Here is a 20,236-nt window from a genome sequence, read left to right as displayed (position 1 = left end):
GACATTTTCATGAGTGCTGGTAATTATTCACTCACATCGTACCTTGTTTAAACGTAAAATGTAAACGCATCTGATTGACTTCTATATGAACAGGTCTCCTGGAAAGTTGGGAGACTGATCGCTGAACTTCATTATTTCACAACTTTCATAATGTTAACTTATCAAATGAATTAGTCAAAAAAAAAAAAAAAATGTTTACTTACATGATTAGTTTCTTGTCTTCCCCAGAGGGCAACACGCATTGTTCAGCGCGCTTTGCTTGTGAATTTGATTCAGATTTGTGATTCGCAAAATAAATCTTTCAGACCGCTTTTTGAATCTTTTAGTTCAGTTCAAAGGAATCAAATGTAAAATTTTCGACTCTTTTGATTCCTTTAACGAATCAGCATGCATTTTCACATTGTTGTTGTTTTACATGGTTGTTACATTTTTACACCTACAGTTGCTTTTTTGTTTGCTGTATTCAGTCACAAAAGTAACGAAAAGTGTGTGGAGAAATTTATCGGAGTAAAAGTATCAATTTTCTCTTCAAAATTTAGTAAAGTGAAAGTAAAAGTCCAAAGAAATTTTTATACTCAATTAAGTATAAACATTTTAAAACTGTACTTAAGTACAGTAACAAAGTATTTGTACTTCGTTACTATACACCACTGGTTCTGTTTCACCATTTGTTGCGCTGCATCAAGCTTTTTCAGCGCTGGTATCACAAATCGATATTCTGATGAAGTTCAAGTTGCTGCTACACATGATTCCACATTGTTTTTCAACTGGCAAAGTTTCAGTGCTTGTTAAACAGTGAGCCAATATATTTTCACCATTTTTGCTCTGGTGTGCTGACAATAATTACACAAGTTGCTGAATCATTAAAAATCAAAGAAGTCCTATAATCCGTAGTGTTCGCTGCCTCATGGAAAGTGAACCTGCTCGGGCAGAATTACACATTTTCCATTGATTAAGAATAGACCTACTATGTTGCAGGCAGTGACAGAGATGATTTTGTCCGACTTTAATGTGATTTTGGATAATTTGAATATGTATTGTGCAATTTATTCCCAGCTGTCTGAGATTGTGTTTGACGCATCCATGGCATTAAACATTCTTTATTCCAGAGTCCCGACAAATAACACAATAACAGATGTTATTGTGTTATTTAACTCTCGCGGTTAACCAAATATTACAAAATATTACGGTGCACATATTAAGGCATCTTTCTCTTTATCATTATATATGAAATGTATGCAGGACTTAAACATTTTAAAGTCCTCTATACTGTTGCACGAATTCTGTCACTTTTATGAATTTATTCAATCAGCTTTGTACACAACCAGGGTAAACTGCACTTTATCTTTGAAAGTGTTTTGTAAATCAGACAATATTCTCTGTTGTTCTTCAAATAAATGTGCTGCACCTGTGAGACGCAGATTCCTTGAGCGCACACTTGAGTGTCTGTGCTCGCACTGCTGTCGTCCAGCAGGCATTCGTCCGAACAAATGGTCCTACGTGTCCTAGCTAGCATGCGGCCTTCGAAACGAGACACAGCAACTAGCGACAACACAAGATGAGAATGCGTTCTTGTGTTCAAACAGCTGGACAGAGCACAAGTCTGATTGCAGGGATCTCAAGACATCTTTTTAAAGTTTAAAACTATGTTTAACTTGACACAGCAACCTAAAAACACTGTAAATGACATGACATCACCAATTTGAGATGCCGCAAAAGCACCTGTCTGACGCATCTGTGCATTGACGCATCCATAGAAAAGCCCTCTCATATGCAGAATAAACATTTTTCAATGGATTTACATTTTTATGCATTTGGCAGACGCTTTTATCCAAAGCAACTTACAGAGCCCTTATTACAGGGACAATCCCCCCGGAGCAACCTGGAGTTAAGTGTCTTACTCAAGGTCACAATGGTGGTGGCTGTGGGGATCGAACCAGCAACCTTCTGATTATAAGTTATGCGCTTAGCCCACTACACCACCACCACTCCTGTACTGTCAAAACAATAAACAGAGCTACAGCCAGTTTAATGTTGCCCTACAGCACCACAACATGTCCACCATATTGTTTTCAGACTTATAAAATTTCGCTCCATTTCGAAGAAATTAAAGCATTTTGTGAAATCAAGTGTTCTTCCATCACAGTCTGTACATATTAAATACAAATTGTTGGTATTTCAAACGATTGATATTGTTATCCAATGTGTCTGGTGTTACACTTATGTTATGTATATAATAACAAAATGAAATGTATTAAAAACTACACTGACAGCAGTTGAATTTCATAATAATTTTAATTAATCTTCCTTAAATTCAAATTTGGAATACAATTTTATATCATGTTTGATACCTCATTTCAAATTGAGTAGATGAATTGGGAATTCAATTCTTAATTTTGATGAATTATGAGTAGTGTAAAGCCCTGGCACTTAGCACATATCAGTGTTGTGATAAATGTACTCTAATGGTATTTGTAGTAATTCTGATTATTGTCCAAAATGAGTTAACTAACTCTCTCTCTCTCTCTCTCTCTCTCTCTCAGCTCTATCTGATGTAACTGAAGTGAACGTGACACAACGATCACAGAATCAGTTGACTATTAAATGGAATAAACTGATATATAACTACACCTATAACTACACCCTGTATCAAAGTGATGGAAATCTGGTACATTTCACTGATTCACAGGGTGTGTTTACACATGAAATCTCATCTCTCACCCCAGGAACTGAATACAATTTTACACTCTTCACTGTGGTCAATAACTTTACAAGTTCAGGATACTTCTTTAAGAATGTCACCAGTAAGTTTTATTACTCTAATTTTGCTGTTTAGAAAAGATCTTTCTCAGAAAAAAGATGGAGTTTTGTGTTCCTTGCCACAGTTGCCTTTGGCATGCTCACTGGGGGCCAAAATATAAATAGTGTGTGTGCGTGCGTGCATGCCCGTGTGTGTGCGTGCTTGCATGCGTGTGTGTGTGTGCTTATGTATGTGTGTGTGTGTGTATATATATATATATATATATATATATATATATATATACACACACACACACACACACACACACACCCATACATATCTACATATATTATTTCTCTTTAGGCCCCCTGTGGACATAATACAGTGTGTGTTGTGAAAAGCACAATACAAATAAAAATGACTTGACTTTTTAGTTCTAGTATTATTACTTTCATGACTGCCTGTCCTAATGTCATACTAAGAAATGATTGGTGTAATTTCGAGTGTTAAAGAAATATTCTGAGTTCAATAGAAGTTAAAGGTGCACTATGTAACAATTTTCATGTAATATTTGCCCTTTTTGACAATGTGATAACGGCTTGTAACGCAACTTAAAAAAAGAGCCGTGTAGACTGATTTATATGCGAAATGAGCGGGTAGCTTTTGCCAGGAAAATTCAAAGGATGTGACGTGTAGTTAGAAGTTGTAGTTAAATGTTTCTAAATGTGTTTTAAGCTATTTATGCTTTCCACATTATTCAATCCACAGTAATATGAGGCCACTCATGGTCTTACATAATGGCATTGTCATTGCAAATGCAACTGTTAAACCACGGTAGAGCAATGGTAAACTTTCATATGCACTTACAAGGAAGGGGTTGAAACTTCCATGAACTATGGACATGTTATTGACAAATTTTCCTCCTGTGCAACAGTACTCCTGTTCTAACTGGCATTTGTCTTTGAATATTTTATAGGTTACTTAAACCATTAGGCCTGTGTCCTCCTGAACTCACATCATTCTTGTGTAAATGCATGCATTTACAGTCTTAAGATACCTTTATCAGTTTTTGCGTGGTGGGGTATTTGACTAGTGAAAATGCTGAGTGGCTAGTGACCTTGGAAAACTACTAGCCATGGTGGCTGGTGACCAAAAAGTTAATTTCAAACCCTGACTATAAGTAACTAACTTGTAAGACCTTTGTAAATGTCTGTGGAAATCAGAAATCCACAATAGGTGCCTTTCCACAAAGAAATGCCTGTTTTGATATCAACACCGGAGCCTGTAATACCAGACCTCCTAAGAAGAACCAAACCAATACCAGACCCCTAAGACCAAGACACAGAGCAATATCAGACCTCTTAAGGCCCAGACCAATGCCATACTTCTCAAGTCCCAGATCCATACAAATACCAGATATTGCATGACCCAAGCAAATACAAGAACCTCTTAGACCCAGACCAATACCAGGAATAGACAGAACATGTTGAAGATAACTCGTGCTTGAGCTAATTATCATCACCTTAGCATGTTGAGACCCAAATCCAGACCAAGACTTTACATCTTGAAAGCCAGATAAATATATTGAGTAATGAAACCCAGACCCAAATCAAGGCCACATTTCTTAAGACCAAGACCACAAGATCAAGACTCCAAATCTGTTTGAGATGAAAATCTATGTTTTGTTGTCTTTTCTGAAGCTATTGACTGTGCGTCCATTAACTGGAAGGTCACCAACTCATCAATAACTGCTGAAGTGGAAGGCTGCACAAATGTAACAGCGAAAAACATCACAGACAGTGAACAGATTGGCAGTGTAAATAAGAACATTGTGAACATTGACCATCTTTATCCTGGAGCGGTGTACACTATTTTACTGTGGTATGACTTGGGCCCAGAGAAACTTCTTCAGTGTACACATAATCAGACATTAGGTGAGTTTATTTGCTCTTGGTGAGACTGTGCTTCTGTGATGCTGATTGGCTGATGTGAAAAGACTTCATCTTTCTTTCCTTCTTTTTTTCTGTCTAGTTCCAAATTGCGTATCTCAACTTCGCTGTCAATATTTATATGGAGGTTATGGTCTGTCTGTACATTGGGATCCTCCAGTTGGAATCGTGCAAGTCGTGCAGGTGGACGTTGATGGAAAAATTTTCAACCAATCAAGATATAGTCAGGATGTTAAGGGTTTGCAAGCTGCCCAGTGGTACAAAGTGGCAGCTACATCAATCTCTGGAGACTTGAGTAGTGACAGAGTAACAGTCAACTGTCAAACTGACCCAAAAGGTAAAATAACCAGATGAAGATTCTGTTTGTGTGTGTGCATGTGAAACCACTAGAATCATAGTGTCACAATTTTATTTTATATCACGAATGAAGAACTACAATAAAAGTTTAATTAAATTATAATCACTACTGTCAACATACCAGTGAAACAGCCATGTACAGTATATTTAGTAGGCTTGGGATCAATGCCGATAATCAGACAAATTTCCGGATGATTATTGTATGTCGGCTTTTTTATAGATATAAATAGGGCTGATCGTTGCACAATAGTATTTTGCCACTTCGTACTGTAAACTATTCTCAACACGACTTTGGTAAAGTGTGAGCGGGGGGAATCTTAAAGTGACACCGGAGGCATCTGGCGGACGACATGGCGTGTTCTAATTGTGCGTTCATATCATGTCGGAATGACTGTTATTACAAGATGGCAACTGGTAGCTTCTACTCTGAGTTATTCACGTTCTCAGACCTCCTAAGTTATTTGTTTTTATGGCAAACCTTATAAATGCTAAATGTTTTTTTTTTGTTTGTTGATAACAGTAAAATGTCAAATGTATTAATTTACGATTATATGTTCCAGCAAAGATTTACATATTTTTAAGTTACATCAAAATTCTGCTGCTCCACGGAGCGCAACACAGGTTGAATTTAGTTTTCCATTAAATTCAACCTAAATTTGTATCAAAGGACAGATTATTTAAATATATTATTTAGCCTTCATTGGATGATATATTGCATATATTTATCTTTCATATAGCCTACAAACGTGGTTCCCAACCCTGTTCCTGGAGGTCCCCTAACACTGCATATTTTGTATATCCCCCTTTTCTGACATACCCAATTCAGTTCTTGGAGTCTCCACTAACGAGCTGATGAGTTGAATTAGGTGTGTTTGATTAGGGAGATATGCAAAATGTGTTAGTGCTGGGGGGCCTCCAGGAATAGGGTTGGGAAACACACATTGCATTTTTACTTATGAGTATGTCTTTTTGATGTTTGACAGCTTGAATGAAAACTATGTAATGCTACATACAGATAATTGCATAAAAATGTCACCATTTCTAATCATTTAATTTGTGAAATTACATCAGTTTCATACAGTAACCCGTAAACTCATCAATGTCACTTTTTGAAGAAGTACAAAAGCCTTCGTGACATAGTGTTTGGTGACTATACACAACTTTGGACTGCCAACTGCACCGCATCAACGCATCCTGTGTGTGATACACATACCTTGCCCTACCCGCAATGCAACGCTTCTTATCCGGCGTTTGACCGGCTTCAGTATTAAGGACCTTACATGTTATATCATCCCTTGTGGTCTCTCAAAACTATTACACCAGAATACATTAAACAGAAGGCCAACTGACAGCGAATTGGAAAACATACAAATTAGGTTTTTTGTTGGCTAATGTTAGTACATAGATGCCTCAAAAATGTATCAAATATGTAAAATAACGTGGCAATCAAAATTACATTGTGATAAATCATGTCATAATTACATGATTTATAACAATTCTATTGTTAACTGTGTCCATATAATATTTTCAGGCTCACGTACAACATAAAGACGATTTAAATTTATATGAAGATACTACTCTCCTAGATTGCAGTGACAACTTTAAGTATGTTGGGGAGAGCGGGGCACAAACTAACACTTTTTGGTAAATTTTGTGTAAATGCACTTGGGGTTCAATATATATATATATATATACAGTGCATCCGGAAAGTATTTACAGCTCTTCAGTATTTCCACATTTTGTTATGTTACAGCCTTATTCCAAAATGGATTAAATTCATTATTTTCCTCAAAATTCTACAAACAATACCCCATAATGACAACGTGAAAGAAGTTTGTTTGAAATCTTTGCAAATGTATTAAAAATAACAGGTGATCACACGCTCCGTCTCTCGCTCTCTCTCATTCTGATCGCTTTAAATAAATATTAAAATCATGGATGATAATGAACCTTTGTGTGAATTTTTACTTTTACTACTTAAAAATGTACTTGCAAAGTTTTTTTTTAATTTTTTAACAATTTTTTCTCTACACAGTTTTGATATGGCTACAAGTAAACAAATTAAGTTTCATCTTACCAGTGTGTGTGTGTGTGTGTGTGGAAACATTTAAACCATGTGTGTTAAAACTAGCCCCATGTTAGTTTGTGCTGCGCTCTTCTCTAAACCACTTGTTGCTTATGAGTTGCTACAGTACATAAGGACTACAACCACCACAAGGATGTAAGTGCACATGCTTGACACATTTTTTTAAAAGCACAGCAGCTTCAAAATTCACACTTGAGATTTAACTGAGTGTAATTCTTGATGTAAAACAATTATGAACGTCACTTCACGTAATGTTAACCACATCAAATCGAAAACCCTATTCTGAAAATTGGAAATTTGTGAGGAATCTCATGAACTAGGCTTCCGGGTTGGCCTACAAATTGATGCCATGACTGAACAGCTCAATAAACAACTAATATATGCAACTATCACACTGCTTCAAAAGTATAACCATGACAATTAAACATGTCACCATGAGACATGTGCGATCACTCACCTCCCTTGTCTGTGGAAAGTAATTTTCTATATTTCAACTCATGTCGTGGTCACGTACATCCAGTACACTGCCTGATAATCCTGAAATGATGCCAGAAAGGGTTGAGACGTAACTATTCTGCAGCACTTTTTACATGAAACAACTCCACCGACTGAAATTATGCTGGAAACACATAATCTGAAATTCATCTGTCTAGAAAAGTAGTTCCACTTAAAAAAAAAAAAACTTTTTTAGACAACGTAACAGATTAAAAAATAAAGATTTTCCGAATAATGTAAGCGCTTCAACAAAAATAAGAGCCTACATTTCTGCTTTTGAAATCTTTTATTAAGTTTCGTTTGTTTGTTGGTTTGTTTGTTTTTTATAAACTCAGGGATGAGTCTGAATCATTTTCTGTGGTAATCAACACTGTGTCACAGATGGGGAACATTGCCTGGAATATTTCTTTAAATCTTGTTTGTACGTGTTTGTCATGTTCAGTGTTTGTTTGTGTGTTTTCCACAGGAGTTATTGCAGGAGTGCTGGTGTTTTTCCTGTTGCTCATCATTATTTGTGTTGGGGTCTTTATATGGTTCCGCATATCAAAGCAGACTTCAAAGCAGACATCAAAGTATGATTATTATTTTTTTTTTTAAGTTTCATTAAAAATAAAGTGTTATAAAAGCTTTAGAGATTAACACTTAAATATGAAATCTTATATATTATTTTTGTTGTCTTTAGAAGATCCAACCTTCCCATGGAGTCAAAAATAGTACCTAACAACAAGTACACGTATGTATTACTGAATAATTCAGTGACCCATCATATAAAATGTCTGTGTGTCATTGCATTAGAAATCAACTCAATAGACAGTTCATCACACATTACCTTTGGACATATTCCACTAACGTTTGACAAAGAAACTTAACTTGACTTAAGTGTCCAGATACTTTTTGGGGACACTGTCAAATATTTGATATCTTTGCTGATTTAATAATTGAGAAATGTTTTTTCAGACCAATTCACCTGGAGAAATTTCCTGAACATTTTCAAAAGATGAGTCGTGATGAGAATAGAGGTTTCAGTGAGGAATATGAGGTAGGCATGGACACAAATGAAATATACGTATATCAGTACTAGCGAATGGAAATGATTTGTATTCTTGTTTGTTTTCTGAGTTGCTAAATTAGACTGTTGTTGCCTAGTAACAAATGTTATGTGTAAAATCTCTACTAATGATCAGGTTAATTCTGAACATGGGAAGTGTTTGCTGAGACTTTTTTAAATTGTTTTTGACAGGACTTGAGTTCAGTCGGTACTGAGCAGTCTCGGAGTGCAGCTCTCCTGCCTGAAAACAAGAAGAAAAACCGATTTTCCAATGTTTTAGCCTGTGAGTGTTTCATAGACTTACACGTGCATTACCCAGTTATTACGACAAAAGTGATTTGATCTTAATAAAAGTCTTTCTGTCCCTTTCTCAGATGACTGCTCTAGAGTGCATCTCACTATAAATGATGAGGGCGATTCTGATTATATCAATGCCAACTACATGCCTGTGAGTATCACACTAACAACTGTACTTACATACTCCATATACTTCTGTCAACACCGCTACACACTTTCAGACCAGCAGTGCACATTAAAATAAAAAAATCACTGTTTATTTTCCAAATACACATTCCTTTTTTGCATGATTGGTGCACTGAATTACATTTTTTGGTAACTATTTCTAGAAATGAACCTGTGTGTGTGTGTGTGTGTGTGTGTGTGTGTGTGTGTGTGTGTGTGTGTGTGTGTGTGTGTGTGTGTGTGTGTGTGTGTGTGTGTGTCAGGGTTTTGGCAGTGCCAAAAGAGAGTACATCGCTGCTCAAGGTCCCCTCCCCAATACTGTCAATGACTTCTGGAGAATGATCTGGGAGAAAAGATCAGGGGTTATCATCATGGTAACCAACTGCATTGAGAGTGGAAGGGTGAGTAAGGCAACGTTCAGAATGGAGTGCGAGCAGACTGCTTATCTGCATACTATGCAGTATGCACTGTGTACTGCCTACTATTGTTTAAAAAGTATATGAAACTGTACACATTATGAAAGGATAAACATTTTAAACAGTATTCTACATTATTGTCACCTGACCTTAAAGAAATATTCCAGGTGCAATACAAGTTAAGCTCAATCGACAGCAATTATGGCATAATGCCGATTACCACAAAAATTTATTACGAATCATCCCTCTTTTTCTTTAAACAAAGCAAACATCTATGTTACAGTGAGGCACTTGAAAGTGAATGGGGCCAATATTTGGAGGGTTTAAAGGCAGAAATGTGAAGCTTATAATTTTGTAAAAGCATTCATTCTTCTGTTAAAGTTGTTGATTATTTGAGAAGTAAATAGTTGATTTTATAGTCATTTCAGGATTTTAGGGTTTGTTGACATTACATCATCATGGCATGAAGTGGTAAATTTGGCTCTAACTTTACACAGAAAATGTTAGTAAGTAAAGTTTTTTTTTTCAAAGAAAAGGAGGGACAAGTCCAAAAACTTTTTTGTGGTAATCAATATTATACCACAAATGCTGCCAATTGAGCTTGAAATGCAGAATATTACTTTATCATGCTGCATGTTACAAAGATGGACCAATGAAGCAGAGCTGGAACTACAAGCCTGCTTTGACTGCACTGATTGGAGACAGTCAATGACAGTCATTGCAGACACCGATCTGGATGAGCTCACAAATACTGTGACATCATATATCTGTTTCTGTGAGGATATGTGCATTCCTACTGGGACTTATTTATCATACAGCAATGACAAACCATGGTTTACAGCAAAACTCAGGCAGCTTTGTCAGGCCAAAGAGGACGCTTCTAGTAGTGGGGATAAAATATTGTACAATTAGCCCAGAAACTCACTGACAAAAGGGATTAGAGTGACTAAAAGAAACTACTCTGAGAAGCTGAAAAACAAGTTTTCAGCTAACGACCCCGCATCAGTGTGGATACATTATTAACTACAAGAAATACATTACCAACTACAAGAAACATCCCCCAACTCTGTAGGGAATAAGAAATTGTCTGATTACCTGAATGTATTTTACTGTAGATTTGAAAAGCCTCACACCTCCTCCCCACTCCTGCTATTCAACCTGCACTTAAGATATGTGAAGAAGATGTGTGCTGGAAACAATAGACAAGGAAAGCACAGGGTCTAGATTTGTTTTCACCCACTTGTCTAAAATCCTGTGCTGACCAGCTGGCTCTATCTTCACACAGATCTTCAACAGATCACTGGAGCAGTGTGAAGTTCTCTGCTGCACCATCATCCCTGTCCCAAAGAAACCCAAAATCTCAGGACTTAATGACTACTGACCCATCGCTCTGATGTCTGTGGTCATGAAGTCATTTTTGAGACTGGTGTTGGCCCACCTGAAAGACATCAGTGGACCCTTTCTGGATCCCATTCAATTTGCTTATTGAGTAAACAGGCCTGTGGATGATACAGTCAACATGGGATTGCATCATATCCTGCAACATCTGAACAGACCAGGAACACATGCTAGGATACTTTTTGTGGACTTCAATTTGGCTTTCAACGCCACCATCCCAGCTATTCTCTGGACTAAATTAAACCAACTCTGTGTTCCCACCTCTATCTTTCAGTGGATCACCAGCTTTCTGACAGATAGGCAGCAGTAAGTGTGTTACGGCGCCCTGCTCTGCTAACTCCACGCGCTCTTGCGCTCTCTCCCCTGAGTACTAAGAGCTTCATGCTTCAGCGCAGTATGGATCATTATGCTTTGATTGCTCCCCAGCTGTCCCGCATTAAACCCTCGCCCTGAGACTATATCTGCCTGATTAACTCGGCATCTTGTGCGAAGTATTGTTTCACCCCATGTTGCATGTCTGAGCGTTCTCTAAGTGATTCTGTTGTTCCGATCCCAGCCTGTTACTAACCTTTCTGCCTGTCTGCAGCCTGCCTAACGACCCGTGCCTGCTACTGGACTCTGATATCTCGCCGCCTGCCCCGAACCAAGCCTGTTTCACGCCTCTCTGTCGCCTGCTGCCGATCTCGGATCCAGCCGGACCTTTTCCCCTGACTTGACCCCTCTCCCGGGCATCAGACTGGACCTTTGCCTTGTGTTTGCTCATTGCTGAGAAGTTTTACGTTTCCTTGAAATCTGCCCATTAAAATATTGTTGCAAATGGATCTGCCCGACATGTCTGATTCTTTACAGAATACTTCGCCAAACGAGGATCCAGCGACAATAACTGCTCTGTCGGCCGCTGTCACCAACCAAGCCTCTCAGCTGGCCGCCCATCATCACCAGTTATCCCGCCTGACCACGCTCACGGAGGAATTGGTCTCAGCGGTACGAGCCCTGCAGAAGTCCATCGCGGCACCCACGGCCGCTCCAACACTCACCGTGCCGCCTCTCTCGCTAGACCAGCTGCACACTGCAAGCTCCAATCCGCACCTCGCGCGCCCTGAGAGGTATGAGGGCCCAGCAGACAGCCCTGCATGCCACAGATGCCAGCAAAATCGCCTTTGTGTGCACGCTACTCACCGGTCACTCGTTGGAATGGATAACCGCGGTCTGGAAACCAGATGGGTCCGTCTTCTCTTCCTACGGAGAATTTCTGGAACGTTTCCAAGCTGTGTTCGAGCATGCCAAGGAGGGGAAAGGAGCCGAGGATCTTCTCTTGGAACTCTCACAGGGGAGATCGCCCGCCTCAGAGTACGCCCTCAAATTTCGGACGCTAGCAGCCCAAACCAATTGGACGAAGAATGCTCTCAAGGTGGTCTTCCGGAGAGGTCTCTGACACGATTTACAAGTGGAGCTGGCCTGTTGCGACGAAGGAAAGGATTTGGATCAGTTTGTTCATCTCACCATCCAGCTGGACAACCTGATGCGCTCACAACGCCCCAGTCTCCGCCCAACGAGCGCTATGCGCGTCAGTCCCGCACCACGTGCTTCTAACTTGTCTGCTGAGACCTACGAGCCGATGCAGATCAACGCCTCACACATCTCCGAGGAGGAGAGGGAGCGCTGCCGATCTCTGAACCTATGTCTGTACTGCCGGGGTTCCGGTCACTTCCGTCTGCACTGCCCTCTGCGACCTGCACACAAGGACAGAACCACGGTGAGTCTGACCCTCGACTGTTTAAATCCTCTCACCTGTGTATCAGTGCCTCTTGAATTCACTATAAAGGGGCAAGCTGTCAATACCGTCGCCCTAGTTGACTCTGGGGCAGCCGGTAATTTCATGTCTAAAGTTTTTGCCCAGGTTCACGAGATAGCCCTCATTTCTTGCACACCTCCGCTGTCAGTAGAGGCTGTCGACGGACGTCCACTCGGCACAGGCCGCATCACACACATGACCCAGGCGCTTCGCATGCGTACCGGCCAACTCCATCATGAGGAGGTCCAGTTCTACGTTCTCCAAGCTCCTCACACTCCGGTCATCCTGGGCTTACCCTGGCTAAGGAAGCACAACCCCCAGTTGGAGTGGACTACCGGGCAGATAATCAGCTGGGGAGAGAGGTGTTTTTCGAGGGTGTCTGTCTGTCGTCAAACCCTTAGCGGTCCAAGGCATTACCGAACCCCGAGACGACGCCGTGCTATCTCGCCTACCTACCGTATACCATGATCTAGTCGAGGTCTTCAGCAAGGTCAAAGCCACCAAGCTACCGCCCCATCGGGAATACGACTGCACCATAGACCTCGTACCCAATAACACACCACCCAGAGGCCGCATCTTCTCACTGTCCCAACCTGAGACCGAGGCCATGCGGAAGTACGTGGAGGAGGAGCTCACAAAGGGGTTCATCCGTCCCTCCACTTCCCCTTTGTCAGCAGGGTTCTTCTTCGTCAAAAAAAGATGGAGGACTGCGACCCTGCATCGACTACAGAGCACTGAACAAATGTACCGTTAAGTTCCGTTACCCACTTCCGCTGGTACTGGCTGCTCTAGAGCTTCTTTGCACGGCCAAATATTACACCAAGCTGGACCTGCGCTCCGCCTATAACCTGGTTCGAATCCGAGAGGGGGACGAATGGAAGACTGCCTTCTCCACGAGCACTGGGCACTATGAATATCTCGTCATGCCTTTCGGCCTTTCTAACAGCCCTGCCGTCTTCAAATCCTTCGTCAACGACGTCCTCCGTGATCTGCTCCACCGAAGTGTAATCATCTACATAGACGACATTTTGATTTATTCTGACACCCATGAAGCCCACATCCAGCATGTCCGCGCTGTACTTCAAAGGCTCCTTTGGTTCCAACTCTACGCCAAGATAGAGAAGTGTGACTTCCATCAGACATCTACAACCTTTCTGGAGTACGTCATCCGCCCGGAGGGCGTGGCCATGGATGAGAATAAGGTGAGAGCAGTCGTAGACTGGCCCCAACCCTCCACCCTAAAGGGGTTGCAACGCTTCCTGGGCTTCGCCAATTTCTATTGCCGCTTCATCAGAGGCTTCAGCTCTGTAGCAGCCCCGTTAACAGCTCTGGTTCGGAAGGGCACGAGAGGGCTAGCTTGGAACGAGGCTGCCTCCCGGGCTTTTAGGCAACTCAAGAACAGCTTCACTTCTGCTCCCATTTTGCACCATCCTAACCCTGAGCTACCCTTCGTGGTGGAGGTGGACGCTTCGAACACTGGGCTAGGAGCGGTACTCTCCCAACGTCAGGGCGACCCCCCCCAAGCTGTATCCCTGCGCTTTCTACTCCAGGAAGTTGAGTTCCGCAGAGAGGAACTATGATGTCGGAGACCGCGAGTTGTTAGCGATGAAGTCAGCGTTCGAGGAGTGGCGCCATTGGCTCGAGGGAGCGACTCACCCATTCTCCGTGTACACAGACCACAAGAATCTGGAGTACCTGCGTACGGCCAAGAGACTGAACGCACGTCAAGCCCGGTGGTCTCTCTTCTTTTCCCGGTTCCACTTCACAGTGAGTTACCGCCCCGGTTCAAAGAACACCAAGGCTGATTCTCTGTCTCGACTGTTCGACTCCGAAACGGAGGTCCCGACTCCAGAACCCATTATCAACCCAGCTCTCGTCCTCGGACCAGTTCAATGGGACCTCGAGACCGAGTGCACCCAGGCCAACGCTGGCCTCGAGATTCCCTCGGACTGCCCCACTGGGAGGATCTTTGTACCAGAAACCCTCCGCGACAAGGTGATAAACCACGTGCACGCCCTTCCCTGTTCCGGGCACCCCGGAATCACTGCCACGACCCAGCTCCTTCAGAACCGGTACTGGTGGCCCACGCTCACTCGAGACATGAGCGAATTCATTTGCCTCTGTAGGGTCTGTAACACCCAGAAATCCTCTCGGCTGCTACCCGCGGGCCTCCTTCAACCCCTGCCTGTTCCCCAACGGCCTTGGTCCCACATCGCGGTGGACTTCATCACGGATCTGCCTCCCTCAGAGGGCTACACAACCATTCTGACCATCATCGACCGCTTCTCTAAGGCATGCCAGCTCATCCCGCTCCCCAGGCTACCCACCGCTCTGCAGACGGCGGAACATCTGTGTAACTATGTCTTTCGGTTCTACGGGTTACCAGAGGACATTGTGTCTGACAGGGGACCCCAGTTCACTTCCCGCGTCTGGAATGCCTTCTGTGGGAGACTACAGATCAACGTGAGTCTCACATCGGGGTACCACCCCCAGGCCAACGGACAAGTGGAGCGCCTCAACCAGGAGATTTCCCGCTTCCTTCGCTCCTACTGCCATCGTCAGCAGGGGGATTGGCATTGTTACCGGATGTGGGCCGAATATGCCCAGAACTCCATCCGCAAGCACTCTACCGGGATGACCTCTTTCCAATGCGTCCTCGGGTTCCAGCCCCCACTGTTCCCCTGGTCAGGTGAGCCCACCAGCGTCCCTGCCGTGGATGATTGGCTCCGGCGGAGTGAGAGGACCTGGAACTTGGCCCACACTCACCTCCAGCGTGCTATAAGACGCGGCAAGGAGAGGGCAGACAGGCATCGCAGGGCAGGACCTGTTTACCAGCCCGGCCAATGGGTGTTGCTATCCACACGAGACCTACGCCTCAGGCTGCCCTGCAAGAAACTAAGTCCGAGATTCTTGGGCCCATTCAAGATCATCCGTGAAATCACCCCTGTGTCGTTTCGTCTGGACCTGCCCAGACACATGCGCGTCTCACCCACGTTCCACGTCTCCCTGCTCAAACCAGCCTCTGCTCAATTTGAAGAGCACGGAGAGGACTCAGAGGAGACGGCCACCCAACCTATCCTGTTAGAGGGCGAAGAGACCTACCAGGTGCATTGTCTGCTGGACTCTAGGCATCGCAGTGGGCATCTCCAATACCTCGTCGATTGGGAGGGCTTTGGGCCAGAGGAACGTCCCTGGGTCAACGGCAATGACATACTAGAGCCGTCCCTCACTCAAGACTTCCACCGCCATCACCCTGACAGGCCGGCTCCTCGACCTCGCGGCAGACCGCGCCGTCATCAGTTTCCTCGCGTCAGGAGACGCTCGCAGGAGGGGGGCTCTGTTACGGTGCCCTGCTCTGCTAACTCCACGCGCTCTCTTCCCTGAGTACTAAGAGCTTCATGCTTCAGCGCAGTATGGATCATTATGCTTTGATTGCTCCCCAGCTGTCCCGCATTAAACCCTAGCCCTGAGACTATATCTGCCTGATTAACTCGGCATCTTGTGCGAAGTATTGTTTCACCCCATGTTGCATGTCTGAGTGTTCTCTAAGTGATTCTGTTGTTCCGATCCCAGCCTGTTACTAACCTTTCTGCCTGTCTGCAGCCTGCCTAACGACCCGTGCCTGCTACTGGACTCTGATATCTCGCCGCCTGCCCCGAACCAAGCCTGTTTCACGCGTCTCTGTCGCCTGCTGCCGATCTCGGATCCAGCCGGACCTTTTCCCCTGACTTGACCCCTCTCCCAGGCATCAGACTGGACCTTTGCCTTGTGTTTGCTCATTGCTGAGAAGTTTTACGTTTCCTTGAAGTCTGCCCATTAAAATATTGTTGCAAATGGATCTGCCCGACATGTCTGATTCTTTACAAAGTGAGACTGGGGAAATTCACCTCTAGCACTTGTAAGATCAGCACTGGTGCCCCCAGGGATGTGTGCTCTCCCCACTACTCTTCTCCCTGTACACAAATGACTGTACCGCCAAGGACACCTCTGTCAAGCTCCTGAAGTTTGTAGATGACACTGCTGTCATCTGCCTCATCCAGAATAATGAGGGAGAAGGGAAGTTGAACAGCTGACTGTATGGTGCAATAAAAACAACCTGGAGCTGAACATGCATAAAACAGTGGAGATGATAGTGAACTTTTGGAGGAACACCCCAACATTGACCCTACTCCCCATTCTGAACAGCACTGTGGCAGCAGTGTGGTCATTAAGGTTCCTGGGCTCTACCATCTCACTGAACCTGAAGTGGGAGACACACATTGACTTCATTGTGAAAAAGAACCAGAAGAGGTTGTACTTCCTTTTCCAGATGAGGAAGTTCAACCTGCCACAGGTGCTGCTGATACAGCTCTACTCAGCAGTCTTTGAGTCTTTACAAGACCCAAGAAAAAACACTTGTACAGGATCAGTACATCCGAATGTCACACCTGTGGAACCGGTACAGGATGGCAACAGCAATTGCCCAAGTTACACCAGGGACACACAATCTCTCCATCAGTGCCCAGACTGTCCCCAATAGGCTGAGAGAGGCAGGACTGAGGGCATGTAGGCCTGTTGTAAGGCAGGTCCTTATCAGACACCACAACAATGTCGCTTATGGGCACAATCCCACCTTCGCTGGACCAAACAGGACTGGCAAAAAGTGCTCTTCACTGATGAGTCGTGGTTTTGTCTCACGTTTTTTTTGGCTGTATATATATATATATATATATATATATATATATATATATATATATATATATATATAGCATACTTGGCAATAATGTTCATTCTGATTCTGATGTTTAATTCAGTGACAATTCGAGTGCATTGTCAGATACAGTACCCAGTTCTATACACTCTATATACTGCACAGTATACACACTCATTAATAGTATGCTACTCCCAAACTCTTTAGTAAATATTTCAGTCATATGGCATTCTTTAAACACTGCCACATGAATAGTGTGAACCCTTGTGCTAGTGCAATGTGATTGACTGATTTGTATTATTTTCTGACTCTTTCTTCAGACCAAGTGTGAGCAGTACTGGCCCCTGGACTACACACCATGTATCTATGGTAACCTGCTTGTCACAATCATATCTGAAAACAAAGCTCAAAGTTGGACTCTGCGAGAATTTACTGTCAAAAATGTGAGTTGGGACATTTCAACATAACTGTTTAATTCATGAATAATGAAATGTTTGCATAAGTCACAATCTATCTCTGTCATCAATATGTTGGTACATTATAGAAAGAGACCTCTGAGATCCGAACAGTAAGACACTTTCACTTCACGGCGTGGCCGGATCACGGCGTTCCGGAAAGCACAGAGGAGCTGATCCGATTCAGAGGACTCGTCCGTCAACACATTGAGAGCTCTTCCTCTGCAGGACCAACTGTTGTACACTGCAGGTCACTTTAAAACCCTGCTCTGTTCAAAGAAACATTCTCTAATGTCCCCTTCAGAGTACACAAAAAAAAGTGTCTTTCTTATAAAAGAAAATCAAACTCTACTGAGATGTTCGCTGATGGAAAAACAAATTGAAAATGTGTGAAATACTAGTGATAATTACAAAATAAGTTAGTGATCCTCTTTTCATTATTAGTTTTTTATGTCAACCAATTTGACATAACACCTTAGGTATCTCTGAAAAACCTGGGATGCCATCTTTAAGATACACTTAGAAACTTAAAACTGTGGCATGTATGATAGACGAAAATTACAGGACATTAACACAAAGGACAAATATTAAAAGACCAAATACAACTTTTCTCCTTTAATATTGCCCCATGATCATCATCATCTTCATAAACTGTAAATGTGGTTGTTAACTGTAGTGCTGGAGTGGGTCGCACTGGAACACTGATAGCGCTGGATGTCCTACTACAGCAGCTGCAGACAGAGAAGGCCGTGGGCATCGCTGCATTCATCCATAGCATGAGACTCAACAGACCACTCATGGTGCAAACTGAGGTAAAGCTCTGTTTTCAATGAAGGATTATCAAATAAATCAGGAATATTAATCTATAAAGTCACAGAAGCATATCACTTTTATAATGTTGAGCTCAGTATCACCATTACTCAAAAATGCTTCTGTTGTGCTATGAAACTGGGTCTTTATAAAATAATAAAGCTTAAACAAAGTCACACAGTTCAACATGGTAAGTTATATGTAAAGGATCTAGGAGTAGTATAAAATCTGTAATCAAATACTGTCAATTTAGTACTAACTTATGTATTGTTATATGTATAACCACAATTATAACAAATAAATATCAGTATTGGCAGATCTTAAAAGCTACAAGTGAGCCATTTCTAGGTTGATTCCACTGAAAAGTGTGAACACTACGGCTCTGTGATTCTTTCAAAGCAATGGCAGAAAACCTGTTTAAAAACAGTGATTATTTTTGCAATTCCATCTGGTGCCACTAGAGGCGCAGAAATCAGGTACGTCAACTTAAATCCAAAGCCATTTACAGTGACTAAAAAACATTATGTTAAATTTAAACAAGATAGCATTCTCAGGGGAATAAAGGACGGCACATGGTGACAGAAGTCCTATATTTAACAGTTAATACCTTAATTAAATTATATAACAATAGCTTGAAAAACCTGTGTGGTTTATTACATTTACTGATAACCACCATAATAACACAACCATTAAAATGGAAGACCACATAATAATTTTAAGTCTTTCAAAAGTGCTTTAGCCTGTAAGCTATGGAAGTCAATAAATGAAAAATGTATTTGGTATAAAAAAGCCTGTTGAAGTGCACTAATTAAAAAATAAATGCATTGAATTAACAGTGCTTGCACTTTGAGGGGGCTGCAATTTGGTTTCTGAATATTGGTTTCAACCATATTTCTGAATATGGTTGTGTATTTCACCTGAAAATATTTTGCAGAAAAATTCCTCAAAGATTTAATAATATATATTCACCTTCCAATGTTCAGTTCCAAAATATTGTGTTTTTTTAAATTCCAAATTTATTTTTCGACAAGTAATATTCAGCAATGGTGTAGATTTGGTTTGAACATTGAGAGGGACCAAAAGTGGGTTGGGGGGGTTGGTTTGGGAATTGGTATGTGTAACACATTACACAATGCATAATAACAGTGCGTACATACACAATGCTTTTTCATTGTCAAGCCCAAAAGTTGTCGAGTGCAGGGGGTTTTCGTTTTCATTGATGATGGGTTTTCGAGCAGTGGGATCGCCAAACTGGATTGCGCCACTTTAAAGCCCAGAGCCCCCACGGGCAGTCAAGAGCCCCTGGTAGTCAAGGGCCCTGAGCACTGGCCCCATTTGCCCGGTCGGAAATCCATTCCTGCACTATCAGCACGCTTAAACATTACAAAAAGTGTAATCTTAATTCATCACTTTAAAATCACCACAGCTAAAAATATTAAACGTACTAGTTTGCTGTTGGACGTTTAGTGGAGCATCTGGTCCCATTTGTATAATGTATTTTTCAAGGTATTCTGTCTGCATAATATACATTCGCC

The 20,236-nt window shown here is 42.2% G+C and overlaps 1 protein-coding gene across 7 annotated transcripts in view; it reads left to right on the top strand.

Annotated features, from left to right (window-relative positions):
- The window catches only part of LOC127635325 (receptor-type tyrosine-protein phosphatase H-like), a 56,245-nt gene that overhangs the window by 28,220 nt on the left and 7,789 nt on the right, over nt 1-20,236 (top strand). For 6 of the 7 annotated variants that reach the window (XM_052115267.1, XM_052115265.1, XM_052115268.1 and 3 more), the window contains 12 exons: nt 2,544-2,804; nt 4,441-4,674; nt 4,772-5,026; nt 8,094-8,199; nt 8,310-8,360; nt 8,585-8,666; nt 8,868-8,958; nt 9,050-9,123; nt 9,401-9,538; nt 17,757-17,879; nt 17,981-18,141; nt 18,568-18,703. In XM_052115267.1, coding sequence (XP_051971227.1) covers nt 2,544-2,804; nt 4,441-4,674; nt 4,772-5,026; nt 8,094-8,199; nt 8,310-8,360; nt 8,585-8,666; nt 8,868-8,958; nt 9,050-9,123; nt 9,401-9,538; nt 17,757-17,879; nt 17,981-18,141; nt 18,568-18,703 — 1,712 coding nt within the window. The remainder of the gene's footprint in view (nt 1-2,543; nt 2,805-4,440; nt 4,675-4,771; nt 5,027-8,093; nt 8,200-8,309; nt 8,361-8,584; nt 8,667-8,867; nt 8,959-9,049; nt 9,124-9,400; nt 9,539-17,756; nt 17,880-17,980; nt 18,142-18,567; nt 18,704-20,236) is intronic. The other variant, XM_052115263.1, reaches the window with a different exon arrangement.

The sequence above is a fragment of the Xyrauchen texanus genome, chromosome 42 (assembly GCF_025860055.1).
Source record: "Xyrauchen texanus isolate HMW12.3.18 chromosome 42, RBS_HiC_50CHRs, whole genome shotgun sequence".
NCBI classification, from domain to species: domain Eukaryota; kingdom Metazoa; phylum Chordata; class Actinopteri; order Cypriniformes; family Catostomidae; genus Xyrauchen; species Xyrauchen texanus.
This window is presented reverse-complemented; position numbering and strand designations above follow the sequence as displayed.